Here is a 17,640-nt window from a genome sequence, read left to right on the forward strand (position 1 = left end):
GGCGTTCCCAGTCTGCTGCCTGGGTTCCTGCTGCCTCTCTCCCGTGTCAGCAGCTGGCTGTCCCGTAACCGCAGGGGGCCGCTGGACTTCAGGAAGCCCTGCCCTGGCGCTTCTGCCTGTCTGCCGCCTTCAGCCACCCCCCCCCCCAACTTGGGAGGAGTGCTAACAGGTCCCTTTGTGCCCGCAGGCTGGGGGGCGGCCCTGAGGATGCTAAGGAGGTGATGGAGCACCGCTTCTTCTCCGCCATCAACTGGCAGGACGTGGTTCAGAAAAAGGTACTGGGCAGACCTGCTGGGCCCCATGCAGGGCCCCGGGGGCCGTTAGCTCTGCCCCAGCGCTGCTCTCTCGCTGGGCCAGCAGCTGGAGGGCGGGTGACAGCGGGGGGCACATGCCGCCTCGGTGAGAGCCGCAGCTCTTCCTCCTCAGCTCATCCCACCCTTCAAGCCGCAAGTGACATCCGAGATTGACACTCGGTACTTCGATGACGAGTTCACGGCACAGTCCATCACCATCACCCCGCCTGACCGCTGTGAGTAGCCCGCAGCGCGCCGTTGCTCTCCTCGGCCCCCTGGAATGTGCCGGCCAGCCGCCCCGGCACGCTGCGGGGGGCAACACGCCCCGGCTGTGAGGGGACGGGCGCCGCTCACGCCGCGGAGGGTGAGCGGGCTCTGCTCTCTCTGCCCGCAGACGCCAGCCTGGACTCGCTCAGTGCTGACCAGAGGACGCACTTCCCCCAGTTCTCCTACTCGGCCAGCATCCGGGAGTAGGCGGCAGCCGTTGGCCGGTGCCCCTGCAGGAGAAGGGACAGTGGAGCTGCCGGACAGCCGGAGGGTCTGCCTGGCGTGGCCCGTGTGGCCGGTCCTTCCGGGCCCAGGACCCGCGGAGCCCAAGCGAGTGCCCCTGCCCGCGGGGCAGAGGGGCTGGTCCTGCCCTGCCCTCCATCCAGAAGCCGCCTCGACTGGTGGAACTGCTGCTCGTCCTCCGGCAGCCTCCACGGCACGGAGCTTCCAAGCGCGGCCGGCCGTGGCCGAGGCCGAAGAGCTCGGAACGGGCGGGTGCCCACCGGCCGCTTGCTTGCGGCGTCCCTCGGCACAAGGAGCCGCCTGCCCTTCGCCAGGAGCCGCCCGCGGGGAGAATGAACGTGGCCGGGCAGCGGGCGAGCCCGGCAAGAGCAGGCGGGTGGCGCGGGGCCGGGTGGCCCATCCCATCCGCAAGGGAGCAGCTCGCCAAGGGGGCTCTTCCTGCCCCCCCCTTCTTCCTCGCGGGCCCTCGGGACTCCTGGGTGCCCTCCGTGGGGGCCGCTGCTCGGGGCCATGTCCGGTGCTGCTTGTGTGGCCATCGGGCACGGAGGGGTTCCTCCTGACTTGCCTTCCCCCGGGGCTCGGCACCTCCGTGCCCTGCCCCTCCGGGGCCCCAGTTCCACCAGCATCCCCGTCTCAGCCACGGAGCCGACAGGCCTGGGCCCCTGGCAAAACCCGGGGGCCACCTGCTTGCCGCCTCCACCCTTCCCCTCCTCTGCCAGCCCTGCCGCTCGGCCCTGGCTCGGCCGATGTGAGCAGCACCACGCTGCTGCCAGGGCGGGAGGGTGCTCCGGGTGCCGGGCTGGAGGCCTGAAGCACGGACCCGGCTTTGCACATCAGAATCAGTGGCCGTTTCGGTGCCCCTGTGCCCTGTAGCCATGGGCAGCCCGGCTCGGTCTCCTGGGGCAGCGCCCTCTGCCTTACAAGCTGGCGCTGACACTGCTGTCTTTGGGTGGCCAGCAAAGGGCCTGCCTGACGTCCTCGCAGGGAGGAGGGACAGAGCCGGGTGGGTGCTGGTCTCCCAGCGGGGCTGTGCCCCACTCGCAGGCGGAGCCCTGCGTGTTCTTCCTCGGGGCTGTCGGGCACCCAGATGCTGGCCGGCACGCCCCCAGAGCGCCCCCTGCCCCGGCACAGCCTCTCCGCTCGGACTGGGCTCTGCGGGGCTCGGCTCCTCCTGCTTCCGCCACGTTTCCCGGGCTGCTCCACTCGTAAGGGCTCTCTGCAAACAGGCCGGCCCTTTCCCGGCTGCCGGAGTGCCTGCCCCCCTTCGAAGGCCCCCCTTTGCCTAGCTGGGATCGAGCACGGCTGCGCTGGCTTGTGGTCCTGGAACTCCCAAACCAGACAGTTAACGGGGGAGCCAGGCAGTGCTGCTGCTGGCAACATACGGAGCAACGTTTCCAAAGCCGCCCGCGAGCGCGCAGGACCGCCACTGGCCGGGCCCTGCTGGTCCGAGGGAGCTGCTGCTCCCACCCCCCCCGCCCTCGCTGCGACTGCCATGGCCGCCCTGATTCCCCCCTTTTGCCATGCTGGGCACGCATGCAGGAGCTGCTCCCTGTGTGTGCCGGCCTGCCCCCGCTGCCGTGTTTCTGGGGGCTTTGCTGGTGTCGCTGCGGGAGTGCAGCCTTGTGTCGGCTGTTCTCGGGGGGCGGGGGGAGCCTGTACAGCAGGCCCGGCCATCTTCCTGAGGCGTGGCTTGGCCACGGGAGGCAGGCAGGGCTGGCAGGAGGGGCCGGAATACACCGCCTCCGGTTCCTCGTGTCTACTGAGGCCGCTGCGTGCAGGGAAGCCCTGTGGCTCAGCCCCTCGCTCGCTCGGGTCCGTGAGCCCCCTGCAGCCTCGCTGCGGCCATGACGGCCCTTCCGGAGAGCCCGCTGCCGTAAGCAGCGCCCGGTGCAGCAGAGCGCATCATGCCCCTGTGGGCCTGGCCTGGGCCCGTGAGGAGGCAGCCGGAGCCGGCCTGGGTGCCAGGAGGCGGGTGCTGCCGCCTGCTTTGGGTGGGAGGCAGTGCGCGGGGTGCAGGGGCAGGGAGGGCCCTGACCACGGGTGCGGGGGGGTCCCTCCTGCAGGCAGCTGCTGCCTTTCCAGCACTGGGCACCATCTGGCCGCCCGTCACCCACCCTGGCTCCTGGTCTCTGCGGGGATGTTCCCAGGGGGCTCTCGGGGGGGGGGCGGGGTTGAGTGAGCCCCCGCATTTATCCAGCCCTCGGGGGCTCAGGCCTGCAGCCCCTTGCCCTGCCGTGGGTTTTGTGGAGTTGGAGGCCAGAGGGAGCCTCTGCCCCAGCCTCAGCAGGGAACAGTCCTCGTGCTGCCTCTGGCCACCCCCTCCTGCGACCCCCCCCCCACAGGCGTGTCCCGGGTCCATTCCTGTCTAACAGCACCCTCAGTAGCGGCTGCCTTGAGACTGGGGGGCTGCTCCCCACCTGGGCCACAGGCGGCTGGCTGCCGGAGCACGGCCCTCTGCTCCAGAGGACGGGCGAGGGTCCCGCCGGGGCCCCGACTTTCCCCCTGCCCCGCGTGGGGCCTCATGCGCCGGAGTCATCCCCACACGGCCTTGCTCTCTGGCCGGCGCAGGCACTGGCCTCGGCCGGCACCGGCTGTGCCGCCTGAGGGCCCCGCGGCAGGGCAGGGCCCCCCTCACCCGTTGGCCTTCGTCTCAGCGCGTGCCTTCGCTGCCCCCCCCCCCGCCCACGTGCAGCACTCTTCAGCCGCTGCCACTCACCAGGAAAGAGGTTTGGGATTTAGCTCCGGAATATAGGAACACCGATCCCATTCTCATTCTGAGTTTGAGAAAAACCTGGATAGGTCATCTTGCACACAGCAGGGGGATGGGGGGCTGATAAAGGGTCCCCCCCCCGTAGTCTTTCTAGCGTGATAGCTGATGCCTGTTAACTTAATGCTGGCGCTCGTCGGGCGGCCGTCGGTGGGGAACCCGCTGCTCCGCTGCGCGTGTGTTTCTCGTTCTCGCTCAGAAAAGCAGTCCCAGCGGCACTTCGGACTGTGGCTGGCCCTCGCCCGGCACTCGCCCAAGAGCATGAGTTCAGTTTGTAAAATAAGGACTACTGGAGACACACCCACGTCCGGGCATCCTTGGTCAATGTGCTGATGAACTCGAGGCCTGGAAGGGGCTTGGTTTTTGTAGTCCTCAGAGGTGCCTTCCTCTGCCCTTGGATTTGTACGGTACAAGCAATAAAGGTTTTGTTTTCTTTCTAGGATGGGCGCTGCTCATCTCGCTGTGTCTCGCCGCTCTTTCCAAATCTCTCTCGGAAACATGAACTCCCATTTCCCAGAACGAGCCTAAGGCTCTAAGCAAACCTTGCATGAGGTACACGAGCAGTTGAGTCCAATTAAATGGCAACTTGGCTTATGTCTGCTGCTCGGTGTCTTCCAGGCACCCCCCTCCCGCCCCCCAGCAGGGCAAGGCTGCCAGCTGTGCTATAGCCCAAGGCAGTGGAGGGCAACGGGCGCGTTTGGCTGTAGCCTCGGCCCCCCGGCCTCTGACAGCTGCCCGGAGCTGAGGGTGATGCTCGTTTGGGGTGGGGGGGGGGCAGTTGGGGAAGGCTGGCTGGAGGGTCCTCGGCAGCACACCGGCTGCCTTGTTCCTGGCAGAGGGGCTCCTCGGGAGGCCACACGGACTCGGGAAGCCTGGACAGCCTCGGAACGACGGGGGGCTTCATTTCCTCCCACCCGCAGGTTTCTCGCCCCTTCGTTTCTTCCTTCTCGAGGCCCGTTTGAGATGCGGCCTCCCTGTTCCAAGCAGGCGAGCCCGCCTGGATCCCGGTGGGGGGGCGGCGGCGCTTGGCTCCCCCCGCGTGGCCTATCTTTCGCCCCCGGTAGGTAGCCGGCGACGGTCGTGCGGCGGAGAGCGCTGCCGGGCGCCGCTTTCCCCTGCAGCCCTCGCCTCCCGTCCCGTCCCGTCCCGTCCTCGCTGCCTGAGCAGGCCGCCCGCTGCCCCGTCCAGCCGGCTTCCCGCAGCGCCGCCAGCCGCGGAGCGGGAGAGCCCAAGCCGCTGCCTCGCCGCCGGCGCTTCCGCGGGGGCGGGGGCGGGGCGGCCGAGTGCCTGCAAGCCGGAGGTCTCGTGCCGCTTGCCCAGCCGGTGGCCAGGAGGCCCCACCTGCTCGGCAAAGCCCAGCGGCCCTGGTCCGCAAGACGGCGGCCCTTCGGGCGGCGCTGCAGCGGGGGAGGCAAGGCCAGCCCCGCACGCCGCTGCCGGACTAGGCCTCTGGGGTGCGCACGAGCCGGGCCCAAACCGGTGAAGGGGAGGGGGGATCAGGAGCTGACATTAACTGGCTGGTTTTTCCTTTTGGGAAACTTAAGCCAACCCTAGTAAACTACTATAAATGTGCCTATACAGATCTAAATTAGCCCATGCAGGTGCTGTGCAGATGGCAACTCGGGGGTCTTTCTGACTGCCGGCCCCCAGCCCCGCAAGGGTCCGAGTGTGTGAGGGCTGCCTGGACGCTCGTTTACGGCGCAGGACGCAGGAGCGGGTCCGCGCTGCGGCGTTGGCCTCTTCCGGGAAGCGAGCACTTGTGTCGAAGGCCTTCCCGCTCCCGGCGGCTTGCTAATGAGGCCTAATTGAGCCCACCTGGGGCCGCGGCCGGCGTGCTGCTCCGGGCCGGGCTGAGGTCGCCGCTCCACCCCGCGCTGCCCTGGCGGCCATGGCGGCCAGCGTGATGGGCAAGCCGGCGGCGTACCACGCGAGGAGGCCCTGGCCGGTGCTGCGAAAGGGGGTACGGCGGGAACCGCGCTCGGTGGGGGGTGCAGCTCGGGGACGGGTGGGAAGGAGCGCCTCCCACGGGGTCTGGGGAACGGGCGGAGCTGCCCGCTCTCCTCCGGCCGAGGCGCGTGTTAGCTCCCCTCCCGCACCGAAGAAGCGAGTTGGGGAAGCGCTGGGGGGGGGGGCGGGGGGGGGCGCGGCGCGGCGAGGCCGGCGGCCCCCGAGGGGGTCCGAGCAGGGCGCCCTCCTGGGGTCGCGGGCGGGGCGGGGCGGAGGCCGAAGAGCGCCTGCTCGGCTGCGGCACCGCGGAGCCCTCCTCCCCCTCGTCCCCGCGCCGCCTGGCCCACGGGAGAGGGCAGGAAGGGGGTGCTCAGCTTTCTTTGCCCCGGAAGTCCCCACAAGCGTACCCCACTGCCGGTGGATGAAAAGTGGGGTGCCCCGGAAAGCAGGAGCAGCGAAGGCCCAGGCAAGGGGAAGGGAGCCGGAAAGGGGGGGGGGGGTCCCAGCACAGGCTGGACTGTGCCTTGTGGCCGGGCAGGGCAGCCGTGATCTCCCTGCACACGGACAGGTGCTGGGGCTCAGGCCAGCCTTGACCCCCCCCCCCAAGCCCGGTCTTTGAAGCTCTCCTCTGTGCCGGGCATCGCCCGAATTGTGCCACGGGGGTCAGCGCCTACGGAGCAGGAGCACCAACGAGCGGCCTGGGCAGCCCCGCGGGGGACCCGTCCACAGGGCCAGGGCCAGCTCTGCAGAAGTCCCCGCCAGGTGGAAGTGTGGCGGCTTCCCCAAGCAGTCAGACGGACAAGGCCTGAGCAGGCTCAGGGCCACCGGAGGGCCGTGAGACGTGTGGGGCGGGGGCGGGGGGAGGCCTGATCGCTGAGCGCTGTCATTGAGTGGCGTGGCTACTGGCATTTTGTTGGGGGTCCTGCTTGTCTGCCTTTCATAATAACCTTTGGCTCTTCCCTCTAATGCGGGAGGAGCAGGATGAGGGCACTCCTGGGAAGGGCCCAAGCCCTTCCGATTCCTTTCCGCTTGAACCAGCAGGTGGGGAACCAGGGCTGTGCTCTGGGTCCACGGGGCCTCTGGAAGCCCACTGCAGCCTTGGGTCAGGGCCTTGCTGTGTCGCTGAGGGGCCCCTTTGGCCACTGGCAGAGCGGCTTACGGGGCTTGTGTGGGCGCCCTTGCTTGCGTCAGGGTATGGCTGTGCGGGGTTTCCTGCAAAGGGCGGCATCCTGTCATGAGGGCACCAGCTCTGTGGAAGGTGCATGGAAGAGCCCGGCAGCCCCTGAGTGGGAGGGCCCGGTGGGGTTGGCTGAATTCGGGGCTCGGGCACCCGTTCAGCTGCCTGCCCGCCTGCCCGTCTGGCTCTGGGCTCTGGGCTCTGGAGGCGTGCGGGCATCTTCGGTGGCTTGACACTGCAGCCCCTGGCCCGAGCTGGCCATGAGCCACACGAAGGCGTGTCGTCCACCCCACGGAACTCCGCACGGGGCTTCCGCCGGCCCAGCCCTCATTTGCAGGCATGAGGGGAACGCTCTGCCAGCGCAGCCCTCATCCTCCCCTCCCGCTGCCGCCTCCAGAAGGAAGCTGAGTCGATGGAGTGCATCTGCCGCCAAACTCTGCCCCCAGACCACACGCAGAGGTTTCTCTTCCAGAAGAGGGTCCTAGAGAGCTGCGGAGAGGCAGAGGAGGCTGTGCCTGAGAAGCTGGGGCCTGCATGCCCTGGGACCCCCGCAGAGCCCCCTCCGCAGAGAGGTGAGCATGCTGCAGGATGAGAGGCGCCCAGCGGCACGTGGGGCGTGGGACGCACCATGGTAGCGGGCCGCGGGGGGGCGAGCAGGTGGGTGGGCAACGTGGGGGGTGAGCGGGAAGGTGGGCATGCCTTGGGCTCCCCGCCTCCCCCCGGGCTTGTCCTGGAGACTCGGGAGGCTCTCCTCCTCCTCCCCGAGGGCCACGAAGGCTGCGCATCCCCTGCTTGGAAGCCCACTCAGGAAAGAGCCACTCTGAGGGCCCGACATGCACCCCCTCATGCTGGCTCGGCTCGCATGGCGCCTCAAGGGGTGGGGAGCTGTCCCGGGTGGGCTGCTGCGGGCAGTGCCGAGCTGCCTGACCCACAGCCGTCGCCTCCTCTCCCTGCCCCAGGGGCTTCTGGCTCGGAGTGCTTGGCGGAGGAGCTGCCCCGGGCCCTGGCGCGGCTGGGCATGGCACCGGAGAGCGAGTATGCCCGCGACATCTTCGGCAGCCTGATGGTGCGTGAAGCTCCCCAGCCCCGACGCCACCGCAGCCGGCCCCTGCCTCCGAGCTCCCTTGCTCGCCCGCCACGCCAGGGCAGTGGCCCACCAGAGCCTGGAGGCCGTGGGGGCCGGGGCACATGGAGGGCCTGACCCGTCTTTCCCCTCGCCAGCGGAAGCAGCCTTCGCTCGCACCTGGGGGCTTCAGCCTGCCGCGCTCGGTGACGGCGGAGATGCGTGCCCTCGTTGTCGACTGGCTGGTGCAAGTGCACGTAGGTGTCCGGGGGGCCTCCTGGGAACAGGCGAGGCTGTGAGGGAGGCCCACACCTTCCTCCAGCTGCTGTGGGGCTGGCTCCCTCCAAGCCTCCCCACCCGGGCGGCCACTGGACCCGCTGCAAGGGGCCACCCTGCTCTCACGTGCCTCTCGCTCTTCGCGGAATTGGAGATCTGCCCCTCTGCGGGGGCTGCGAAGCTGGGCTGGACCGGGGCTGCTGGCGTATCCTTGGGAACACATCTGCCTGCAAACTGGAGGGGGGCGAGGGGGCAGCCCCACGACCCCGCTTTACCGTGGAAGCATGGTAGCGTGGCAGGTGGGTATCTGCTGATCCAGCGGGACAAAAATTAGCCCACGGCTCCCCCAAGCCACCCAGCCCGCCACCCAGCAACAACTGTGCCCTGGCTCTGCTTCACAAGCTCAGGTGGCCTACCTGTACCTGAGCAAGGGGGGGCTGTGCTGCAGGCTGCCCCCCCCGCCATCGCCTGCAGTCCTCTGCTGCCTGCCTCCTCCCTAGGACTACCTGGACCTGGCCGACGACACCCTGTACTTGGCCGTGCACCTGATGAACGCCTACATGAGGGCGGGCAGGGTGCAGGTGTCCGCCCTGCAGCTCCTCGGCCTCACCTGCCTCTTCCTCTCCTGCAAAGTGGAGGAGAGCTCCTGCCCAGAGGTACCAGATGGGCCGCGGAGGGGTCCTCCTGGGGGACCCTGTGGGGCTGCTGAGGGCAGCCTGCCCCGGGTGCCGGCCAATGGGAGGAAGCGCGGAGTGTGGCACGGGTGCTTCTGCCTCCGTGTCCTCCTTGCGGGCAGCCCGGGAGGCCCCAGGGGGGCACTGCGGGGTTCCTCGGCCTTGCCGGGAGCCGTTGAGCAGAGCATACGTGCTCAGCCTCCGGCGGCTAGCCTCGTGGCGGTGGGTGCGGGCAGGTGTGAGTTTCACGGGAATGGAGGCTCTGCTCGGAGATTGCCGCGCGGGGCGTGTCCCCCCCCCCCCCCACTGCCATCAGCTGCCAGGCGTCCCTTCCCTGCAGCTCGCGCAGCTGTGCTTCATGGCGGAAGACTCTTTCAGCCAGAAGGACCTCCTGCGCATGGAGCGCAAGATCCTCACACGCCTCAAATTTGAGCTGCACTATGCAAACCCCGTCCACTCGCTGCACCTGCTGGCGGAGGTGGACCACTGCTCCACACAGGTGAGCGTCGGGTGAGGGGGCCTCGCTCCCCCCTCCTGCAGGACTTGCCGAGAGCCAAGCGTGGCCTCAACCGGCGTCGCCTGCCTTGGGAGCCTCCCAGACCGGCAGGGCCGGATTACCCAGAGCAGGGCCGAGTGGGGGGCACTCTCCACGTGCTCAGAGGCAGGCTCACGTTGCCCCTTACCAGGGGAAGGGGGTCCTGACGGGGGTGGGGCGCCTGGCTGGCAAGGACTGGGCAGGGCATCCGGGCTGCCGGCCCCCTTCCCACGGCGTGCTTCCTGCCCGCACAGGTCCAGTACCTGGCCCTGTATTTCCTGGAGCTCTCTCTGCTGGAAGTGGACTGCATGCGGTTTGAGCCAGCCCGGCTGTCCCTGGCTGCTCTGTGCCTGGCCCGGCGGCTGCTGCTGCATGAGGCAGGCCTCCCGGGTGTGGATGCCTCCCAGGAGGGCCCTCCGAAGCTGCTTGCATACAGGTGGGAGCGCCTGCTGGGCACCTCTGCGGAGAAGGCCCAGCTCCGGGGAGGCAGCCGCGGCGTTTCCTTCAAGGAGGGTCCCCGGAGCAAGGCCTCCCCTGCCGCTCTTAAGGGGCGTGAGGGCATATAGGGGAGGTGGTGATTCTTCTGCTATTCTGGATCGAAGGGATTTATAGGTTAATACCAGCACCTTGAATTGGGCCCGGACTTCAGCTGGGAGCCAGTGTAGCTGATAGAGGACGGGCGTTATATGAGAAAAATGACTGGCCCCCGACAGCAACCTGGTAGCTCTATTCTGTACCAGCTGAAGTATCCGGACTGTCTTCAAGGGCAGCCCCACGTAGAGTGCGTTACAGTAATTCAACCAGGAAGTTCCCAGGGCATGTGTCGCCGCTGCCAGGCAGTGCTCGTCCAGGAAAGGATGCGGCTGATGGACCGGCCGAAGCTGGAGGAAGGTGCTCCTCGCCACCCTGGATTTCCAGGGACAGCTCTAGGTCCAGGAGACTCCCAAGCCGTGGGCCCTGTCCCTTAGAGGGGGTGCTGCCTGCACAGGTCACCGTTCAGGGCAACCAAGGCTGAGTCAGTACCGTAACCGGGGCTGAAACAGGGCTGAAATGGGTCCAGATAATCCGTTTCGTCCAAGAGTGCCTGGAGTTGTCCCGCCACCACCCGCTCCAACACGTTGCCCAGAAGCGGGATGTTGGCCACCGGTCTATAACTGGCGGCCCCCTCGGGGTCCAGGGATGCCCTCTTTGCTTTGGAGAGGGCAGCTCTGCTGGGGCAGCCTCTGCTGGCCTGACAGGCGTGCGCTCGGCCTCCGCCAGCCTCGGCTTCCCATTTGAGCCGGATTCCTGAGGCTAGGAATGTGGAGCGGGCTTTCAGCAGCAAGGAGCCCCCTCCCCTGCCAGGCTCTGCAGCCCCTGGCAGCCCCCCGCCCTCTCCATTTTGGAGGCTTCTGGGAAGGTGGCCCAGCCCCCAGAGGACTGTCCAAGGCCTCCTGTCTCTTGCCGCTCTTGGCTGAGTTTGGAGGGGGTCCCATTTGCTTCTCCCGTTGCAGCGAGGCGGAGCTGTCCCTGGTGTACCCCTACCTGGCCAAGGCTGCTCTGCGGGGGCCGAGCTCCCCCTTCCGGGCCACCTTCCTGAAGTTCTCCCGGCCTCAGAAACTCTGCACTAGCACCAGCCCGGCCATCGCCGCCTCCACGTTCCTGAGCCGCTGCCTGGAGAGCGCCCCCTGCACCGAAGCGGGGGGGCTCTGGAGCGCCCCCTTTGGGCCGCCACCGCCTGCGGCACGCAGCGAGGACCCTTTGCCGACCGGCTGACGGAGTAATGGCTGGGGCGGCCACCTGCGTGGGGCGGAGGGCAGGTGGGGAGGGGGAGAGCGCCGAGGCCCGGCCCGGCCCTCCTCCAGGCCAGCCATGTGGCTGGGCCCCACACAGCGCTCCCCGTCATGTGCCCGGGGTCAAGGAAGCCCACCTCGTCCCTCCCACCCACCTGCTCCTCCTCCTCTCCATGCAACCCACTGTCTTCTGCCTCTTTCTCTCTCTACAAAATAGTGCTGGGAAGTCCCTGGGCCATCGGCCCCCCACGCCCCCCCTGCCCCCTTGAAAGGCCACAAGGGGGCTTCAAAAAAGTTGACTGTAAGAAAATGGGACTTTGGAAGTGTCTAATAAAGTGTTTTATTCTCTCCCTTGGTGGCCTCCTCTTGGCCACGCAGGTTGGGATGTGTCTTCTCTTTCCTGGAGACTCTGCGGCCGCATGTGGGGATGCAGGCAAGGCGGGTGCCGCTGGCAAGAGCAGGGCCCCCCGGGCCACCTCTGCCCTGGCGACACGGAGGCCCCCGGGCGGAGCCCTGCGCCATGGTGCATCCCAGGGGGGCGAGCTTCACGGCAGCTGGCGGGCTTCTGGAAGGAAGCGTGCTGCTGAGCCACAGCAGGGCTGAGCGGTGGGCCAGGGCCAGGCCCTGGGACGGGGGCTTCTCGAGGGCCCACTGCGGTCGGTCGAAGGCCAGCCTGGGGAAGCCTCCCGGAGAGGGTGCGGGCAGGCAAGAGTGCTCAGGGCCGGTGGATGGCGCCAAGTGCCGCAAGCCTCAGTGACGCCGCTGATTAGCTGGGGGGAGCCGTTGCGGGGCCCCAGCGGGGATGCGAAGAGGGCCGTAAGGCAGATCAGCGGGCAGGGGCCCCTGCACATGCAGGCCCCCTTGAATGCATGGCCAGACGTGCAGCTTCCAGGTCCAGGGAGGTGTTGATACCGCTCAACACAACTGGTGTGCTGCGTCCAGGTCTGGGCCCCACACTGCAGGGGAGAGAGCGAGGTTAGAATCGGTCCAGCGCAGGGTCACAGGGGTGGGCAGTTTCGATGCCATCCCCCTCCCTGGCCACCCAAGCGAGACCCTCACCTTGTCCCCGGACGTGGAGATGGCCCCACATTGTGGCAACCCGTTAATTGTGAAACGCTTCGCCTGTTGAGCCATGACGGATGGAGGACATGCCTGTTCGCTGAGGAGGCGCGGCATTCCCAGGGGGAGCTGGTGGGGGTGCCGCATCCCTCCCCTTCCCGGGGCAGTCTGCTGACGGGCCTCTGGGCAATGCAGAGCCGGGCTCGCTGGGAGTCCCGGGCACGTGCCCTGGTGGCGGTGGGAGCCCCAGGCTGAGGGGTCCTGCCCAAGGCCCCTCCTCTGGCCAGGCTGCAGCACAGCCTTCCTCTCTCTGCTAGCCAGGGACTCGCAAGAAGGAAGCACCACCCGCACTCCGAGAGCCCTCGGTGACCACAGGCCGGCCGGCACAGTCTGCACATGCTCCGAGGCAGTCTGGTGCTGCAGGCATCTCTTGACCCAGGGCTGGGCAGCTGGCACCGAAAAGAGGCCAAGGGCTTTAGACCAGCTCAGCCAGACCTGTGAAGACCCCCGATTTCCCCCTCCCCCTTCCCTGCAAAGAGCCGGGCGAGGGCTCGCTTCCGGGCCCTCCGTCCCTCCTTCCCTCCGCTGCTCCGCCCCCCCAAGCGGAAGGGACTCCTACCCGCTGCTCGGCTCCGAAGCATCCGAGGTCAGGCTGGCGCGGAGGCAGCGGGAGTTTCCCACAATGCACTAGCGCGCTGTCCTCGGTGCTGAAGGAGCGCCCGCTGCTCCCGCCGCCGCCGCCGCTCCTCGCCGCCCGCCCCCGGCGCCTCCTTTATGCACAGCACGCTCTTCCAGACCGTGCAGCGGAGACAAGCGTTCGAGCTGCGCCGGCATGGCCCGGTCCCTGTGAGGAAGGGCGACATGGAGGACCGGGGCCTCTACGCGAAGAGCTGCCCGGAGGCCGGGGCGGGGAGCGCGGCCGCCGTCGTGGTGGCCGGCGGGGGCGGGGGCTTCTGGGCCCACCACGCCGCCGCCGCCAACCCGGAGCTGGAGGCCAAGATCCAGAGGGCCGTGGAGTTCAAGGCGGAGGGCAGCCGGTGCTACAAGCAGAAGAAATTCCGCGAGGCCATCGGCAAGTACCATCGGGCGCTGCTGCAGCTGAAGGGGCTGGAACCGGCCGCTGACCGGGGGGCCGCCGTGGCCGCTGTGGCGGAGAAGAGCATTCTGGGCAGGAGCGGCTGGCACTGCCTCTCCGAGGAGCAGCGGGCGCTGGTGGAGAGCACCGAAGTCGAGTGCTACAACAGCCTGACAGGTAAGGGCTGCAGAGCTGCGCCGCGCCCGGAGGAGGCACTCCGGGGAATCCGGCCTCCTGTCCTCCAGGGAGCCAGGCGGGCTGGTCACGGTGGGGGGCATGAGCCCACCCGCTTCTTTGCAGCTCCGCATCTTGAGCTGGACAGGGAATCGGCCGAGAGGCACCACGGAGGGCTTCCCTCTCTCCGTCCCCTCGAAGACAGGCCCCTGCTTGTGGGGGGCTCAGCGCAGGCCGCAGTGGAGCCGTGGCAGCAGATGCAGCTTCCGGGCTCCCGGCCGGATCTGTGTCCAGCCCCCAGCCTGGTCCCAACGTTGTGCTGGCTTGGGGTGCCTGTGCCTCAGAGTGGCAGCCCTGCTTCCGTGCGTCCTGCTGCGGGAGCACGTCCGAGTTCGGCCTCATGCTGAATTCTGTCTCTAGAAACCCCTGCGGGAGGCAGGCAGGCAGTGAGGCGCTTGGGGGGAGAGACCCCCCCACGAAGCTTCCCCTGCAGGGTCGGCACTGACCCGAATGCGGAGCCCGAGAGGAAGTCCTCTTGCACCCACGCAGACCTCCTGGACTGCCCCAGCGATGGCCCGGGCACTGTCTGGAGCGCGTGTCCCCTGTGGAGGGGCCACAGAGGCAGCCCTCCTGCGGGTGGGTTGCCTGCTCAGCCTTCCTGGAGTGAGGAGCGCTCTCCTCCCTTTCAAAGCCCACCCCTGTGAGCTTCTCCCCTCCCCTCTCTTTCTGTGGGGCCCCCTCCCGCAGGCGAGGCACCCACCCGGGGCCTGAAATGTCCCACTTGGCCAAAGGTGCTTGGGCTGCGGGGCTGCAGCCCTGAGCCCAGATAACAGTTCAGATTTCCATCCGATGGCATGGCTGTCTTGTCTTTCCTCCGAAGAGCTCAAGGAAGCACTCGTGGGTTCCCCTGCTCTGGTTTCATTTTCACAACAGCCTTGCAAAGTAGGACAGGCTGCGTGAGAGTGACTGGCTCCACGGCGCTCCATGGCTTGGGGTGGGGGTCAGGGTCTGGGCCGTCTTGGTTTGACATGCTTGCCCAATGCTTTAAATGTATTTATAGCTAATTAACTGTCTCGATTCTGGCAGTCATGGAATAACGCAAAATGCAAATGAAAAGCCGCTGCAGATGCAGCCCCGGGTGCCTTCGAAACGTTTGTGGGCGCCACTCATGAGGGCGGGCCGTGCGCATGGTGCGAGGCACCGGTGGGCCGCCCCTCCCAGGGATCCTGTTTAGTCTCTTGCTCAGGGCCTTCCTGTCTTTGCCATGGTAGGGACTAGTGACTTGCTTTCCTTTTTGGAAAGGAAGGTGAAATTCCAAGCAGGCGGGGCTGGCATTGTGCTTTGCATCCTGTGAAGGTGCTTTTTAGGCAGAATGAGGTGGCGAGCAGAGCAGAACAGCCAGGAAAGGTGTGTGGGCCGTCTGGCTGGGGGCCGCCCTCCCCCATCCCTCCAGACTGGGCCGCCACGGTTTCCAGCCTTAGATGAGACCTGGCAACTTGTGCTCATTTGGCCTCCAGAAAGACATCCAGAAGGGGCGTTGGGGGGTGGGGGGGCAGGCCCAGGCCCAGCTTGGTGTCTGGAGCAGAGGAAGCGTCAGGTCGCAGCGGCAGTCGCCAATGGGCCTGCACCGCCAGCGGGTGGCTCGGGAGGGCTGGCGCCTGCTGAGCAAGACGGGGGCCCGGGGCGGCCGCCTTCACCGCCCTCCTGCTCTGGCCCCCCAGCCTGCCTGCTGCAGTCGGAGCTGGTGAACTACGAGCGGGTGCGGGAGTACTGCCTCAAGGTGCTCGCCCGGGAGAGGAGCAACTTCAAAGCCATGTACCGGGCGGGCATCGCCTTCTACCACCTGGGCGACTACGGCAACGCACTGCTCTACCTGAAAGAGGCCAAGAACCGCGAGCCCACAGGTGGGTGCGGGCGCCCCATGGCGGGAGGGCAGCCGCAGGGCTGGCGCGTGGGCCAGCTGGGGGTGGGGGGCCGCAGGGCTCTGGAGCACGGTCCCCGCTGGGCAGGCAGAAGCCCCCTCCCCCCCCCTTCCTGGTGTCTCTGGGCCGGGCCGGGGAGGCGGCCTGTCTGTGCAGGTGGCCTTCACTGCTACCTCTTGGGCTCCCGAGGTGCCCGGCGGGGGGCAGGCGGGCTGTGGAGGGCCCCCCAAGGCCAGGGGGCTGTTTTGGCCGTGCTCCAGTGCAGCATCCCTCCCCACAGACACCAACGTCCTGCGCTACATTCAGCTCACAGAGATCAAGATCAGCCGCTGCAACCAGCGCGACAAGGAAGCGGGCAAGTAGCGAGCACCAGGCCTGCCGGCCAGCGCCCCACCGATGGACAGAGCCTTCCGCACGCGGGGCCAGCAGTGCCCGGGGCCATGTGCTCCTGCCACGATCCCGGAGGGGGCCGCCTGCGTCACGGGCCGGCAGCGGCCGCGGCCAGGGCTCCCCCGAGAAAGCGGCTCCGGCAGGACAGCCTGGCCCAGGTCTCTTGGCCGCGGCGTCTGATAATGTAGCATTTTGCCCAAACTCTGCTGGGGTCACTTTTTTGTCGCTCGCGTTCTTGCGTGAGGATTTGGCGGACGTGCCGCTGCAGGACTGGGCAGAGGAAGCCACCGCCACGGTGGGCAAAGCAGAGGCAGGAAGGCAGCCTTGGAGCCGCTCCGGAGCTGGGGAGGGTCTGCGGAGGGAGGCCTGGGGGCTGAGGGTGGGGTGGGGGGGCCGGGCCTCCTTCCCCGCCTGAGACGCGTGGCCACCCCTGCCGCCCACGAGCACCCATGGCCGTCCCGCTGCCCCCCTCCCCGTGCCAAGCTGGGCTCGCGCCGCAGCTGGTGCTGGAGACAGAGGGGGAGAGAAGGCAGGAGGGCTGCGGAGGAGACTGGCTGGGGCAGCCCGGGAAGGCCTCGCATCCGTCCCCGCGGTGGCCGGGGGACGGCTCTGCACTGCGCCCACCGGGCACGATGCAGGCGGCCTCGCTGGCACCTGGCCCAGAGTCACGGACTGCTGGGAGGAACCGCAGATGATGGGCTCTCCCCCTCTCCGCAGCAGGACAAGCCTGACCCACAGCCAGGGTGCGGGGAGGATGCTGCCCACCGGAGGGCCTGGCTCATTGCGGGGCTTGGTCTGCCCCCCCGGCGCTTGTCCTCACAGCGGCGTGATCCGCTCGCTCCCCCCTCCTGGGGCGCTGGGTGGGCTCAGGCGGGCCCTGGCGGCTGAGCAGAGGGGAGGCGCGGAGGGGCCGCGCAGGGGAGGCTGTTTTCAGAGCTTGGGCGTGCTGGGGCAGCCGGCTTCCGAGCTACCAGGGGAAGGGCTCTCCTGTCTGGGCCCGGTGAGCTGCTCCCCCCCCCCGTGCCCGGCATCTCCCCCCCACCCCGTGCAGTGAATCGGGGCCAGCAGCACCAGGGGCAGTCTCTTCTGAGTAAGGAACGTCAGCGAGGGAGGAGCGGGCAGAGGGCCTTTGCGGTGCGAGAGAGGGAGGGGGCAAAGGACGGGAAGCGCCCTCCTGGGTCAGAGCCACTGAGCTTCCAGGGCAGCAGTTCGGTTGGTGCCCCCGGGCTCCACTGCCGGATGCGGAGGCAGGTGGCACGGAGAGAGGGGCCGGCCTGCCTCCCGCTGGCGGCATGTCCCCCTGCAGCACTGGGGGGGCGCTCCTGGCACACATGGCTGGTGGCCTCGGGGCCCCCCAGCAGAAGGCTGTGCCAAGCAGCCCTGGGTGGGAGAGCCAGTGCCTTGCGGGGCAGAAGCAGGACTCGAGGTGGTCGCGCGCGGCTGGGGCACTGGCGGCGGCGGCGGCAGCGGAGCGAAGTTCTGCAGGGACAGAGGACGGAGGAAGGAGGAACCGCGGCACGGCTGCAGGATGGGGACACCTGGCTCCGCAGCACCGCGAGCGAGAAGGCGCTTGGAACAGTCATGGACTGCAGGTGGGACGCGAGTCAATGGAGTGACGTGGCTGCTGATGCATGAATAGAAGCGTCGCTTCCAAATTGCGTGGGTGCTGGTTCTGTTTGGCATGGATCGGGCCCTGTCTTGGAGTCCTGTGTCCACTTCTGGGCTCCCAACTTCAAGAAAGATGCAGACAAGCTGGGAAAAGCTCAGAGGGCAACCAAGGTGATCAGGGGGCTGGAAACAGCCCTGTGAGGAGAGATGGGAGGGACAGGGCATGTTTAGCCTGGGGAGGACTCTGGGCAGGGGGGCCCTGAGGAGGGCCAGGATCTCTCGTCAGTTTTCCCAGACTGCCGACTTATGTTCCAGGAAACCCGACTCTGGCTGGAGATCAGGAAAAACCTCCCAACTCTTGCAGTATGACCACGGCACCCATGACCCACATGGCGGGG

General features: G+C 68.0%; 3 protein-coding genes across 4 annotated transcripts in view; all 3 read left to right on the plus strand.

Moving 5' to 3' along the window:
* The window catches only part of AKT2 (AKT serine/threonine kinase 2), a 9,124-nt gene extending 5,112 nt beyond the window's left edge, over positions 1-4,012 (plus strand). For both annotated transcript variants that reach the window (XM_044425399.1, XM_044425400.1), the window contains 3 exons: positions 188-275; positions 427-529; positions 688-4,012. In XM_044425399.1, the coding sequence (XP_044281334.1) occupies positions 188-275; positions 427-529; positions 688-767 (271 nt within the window). In that variant the 3' untranslated portion in view covers positions 768-4,012. The remainder of the gene's footprint in view (positions 1-187; positions 276-426; positions 530-687) is intronic.
* A 1,446-nt stretch (positions 4,013-5,458) lies between these two features.
* Positions 5,459-10,997, plus strand: LOC123021039 (cyclin P). The gene is made up of 8 exons (XM_044425412.1): positions 5,459-5,530; positions 7,092-7,266; positions 7,654-7,760; positions 7,916-8,014; positions 8,534-8,689; positions 9,048-9,206; positions 9,497-9,678; positions 10,736-10,997. The coding sequence occupies exons 1-8, from the start codon at positions 5,459-5,461 to the stop codon at positions 10,995-10,997; spliced, it is 1,212 nt and encodes a 403-aa protein (XP_044281347.1).
* Positions 10,998-12,847: 1,850 nt separating this feature from the next.
* TTC9B (tetratricopeptide repeat domain 9B) lies at positions 12,848-15,607 on the plus strand. The gene is made up of 3 exons (XM_044425413.1): positions 12,848-13,325; positions 15,044-15,226; positions 15,525-15,607. The coding sequence occupies exons 1-3, from the start codon at positions 12,848-12,850 to the stop codon at positions 15,605-15,607; spliced, it is 744 nt and encodes a 247-aa protein (XP_044281348.1).
* Positions 15,608-17,640: the final 2,033 nt, after the last annotated feature.

Source organism: Varanus komodoensis, unplaced genomic scaffold (assembly GCF_004798865.1).
Source record: "Varanus komodoensis strain SLA01 unplaced genomic scaffold, ASM479886v1 scaffold153, whole genome shotgun sequence".
Lineage (NCBI taxonomy): Eukaryota > Metazoa > Chordata > Lepidosauria > Squamata > Varanidae > Varanus > Varanus komodoensis.

Coding starts and splice junctions, on each gene's coding strand:
- LOC123021039 (XM_044425412.1), top strand. CDS start 5,459: ATGGCGGCCAGCGTGATGGGCAAGCCGGCGGCGTACCACGCGAGGAGG. Junction 7,761..7,915: donor ACATCTTCGGCAGCCTGATG/GTGCGTGAAGCT, acceptor TCCCCTCGCCAG/CGGAAGCAGCCTTCGCTCGC. Junction 9,679..10,735: donor CCGAAGCTGCTTGCATACAG/GTGGGAGCGCCT, acceptor CTCCCGTTGCAG/CGAGGCGGAGCTGTCCCTGG.
- TTC9B (XM_044425413.1), top strand. CDS start 12,848: ATGCACAGCACGCTCTTCCAGACCGTGCAGCGGAGACAAGCGTTCGAG. Junction 13,326..15,043: donor GTGCTACAACAGCCTGACAG/GTAAGGGCTGCA, acceptor CTGGCCCCCCAG/CCTGCCTGCTGCAGTCGGAG. Junction 15,227..15,524: donor CAAGAACCGCGAGCCCACAG/GTGGGTGCGGGC, acceptor CCCTCCCCACAG/ACACCAACGTCCTGCGCTAC.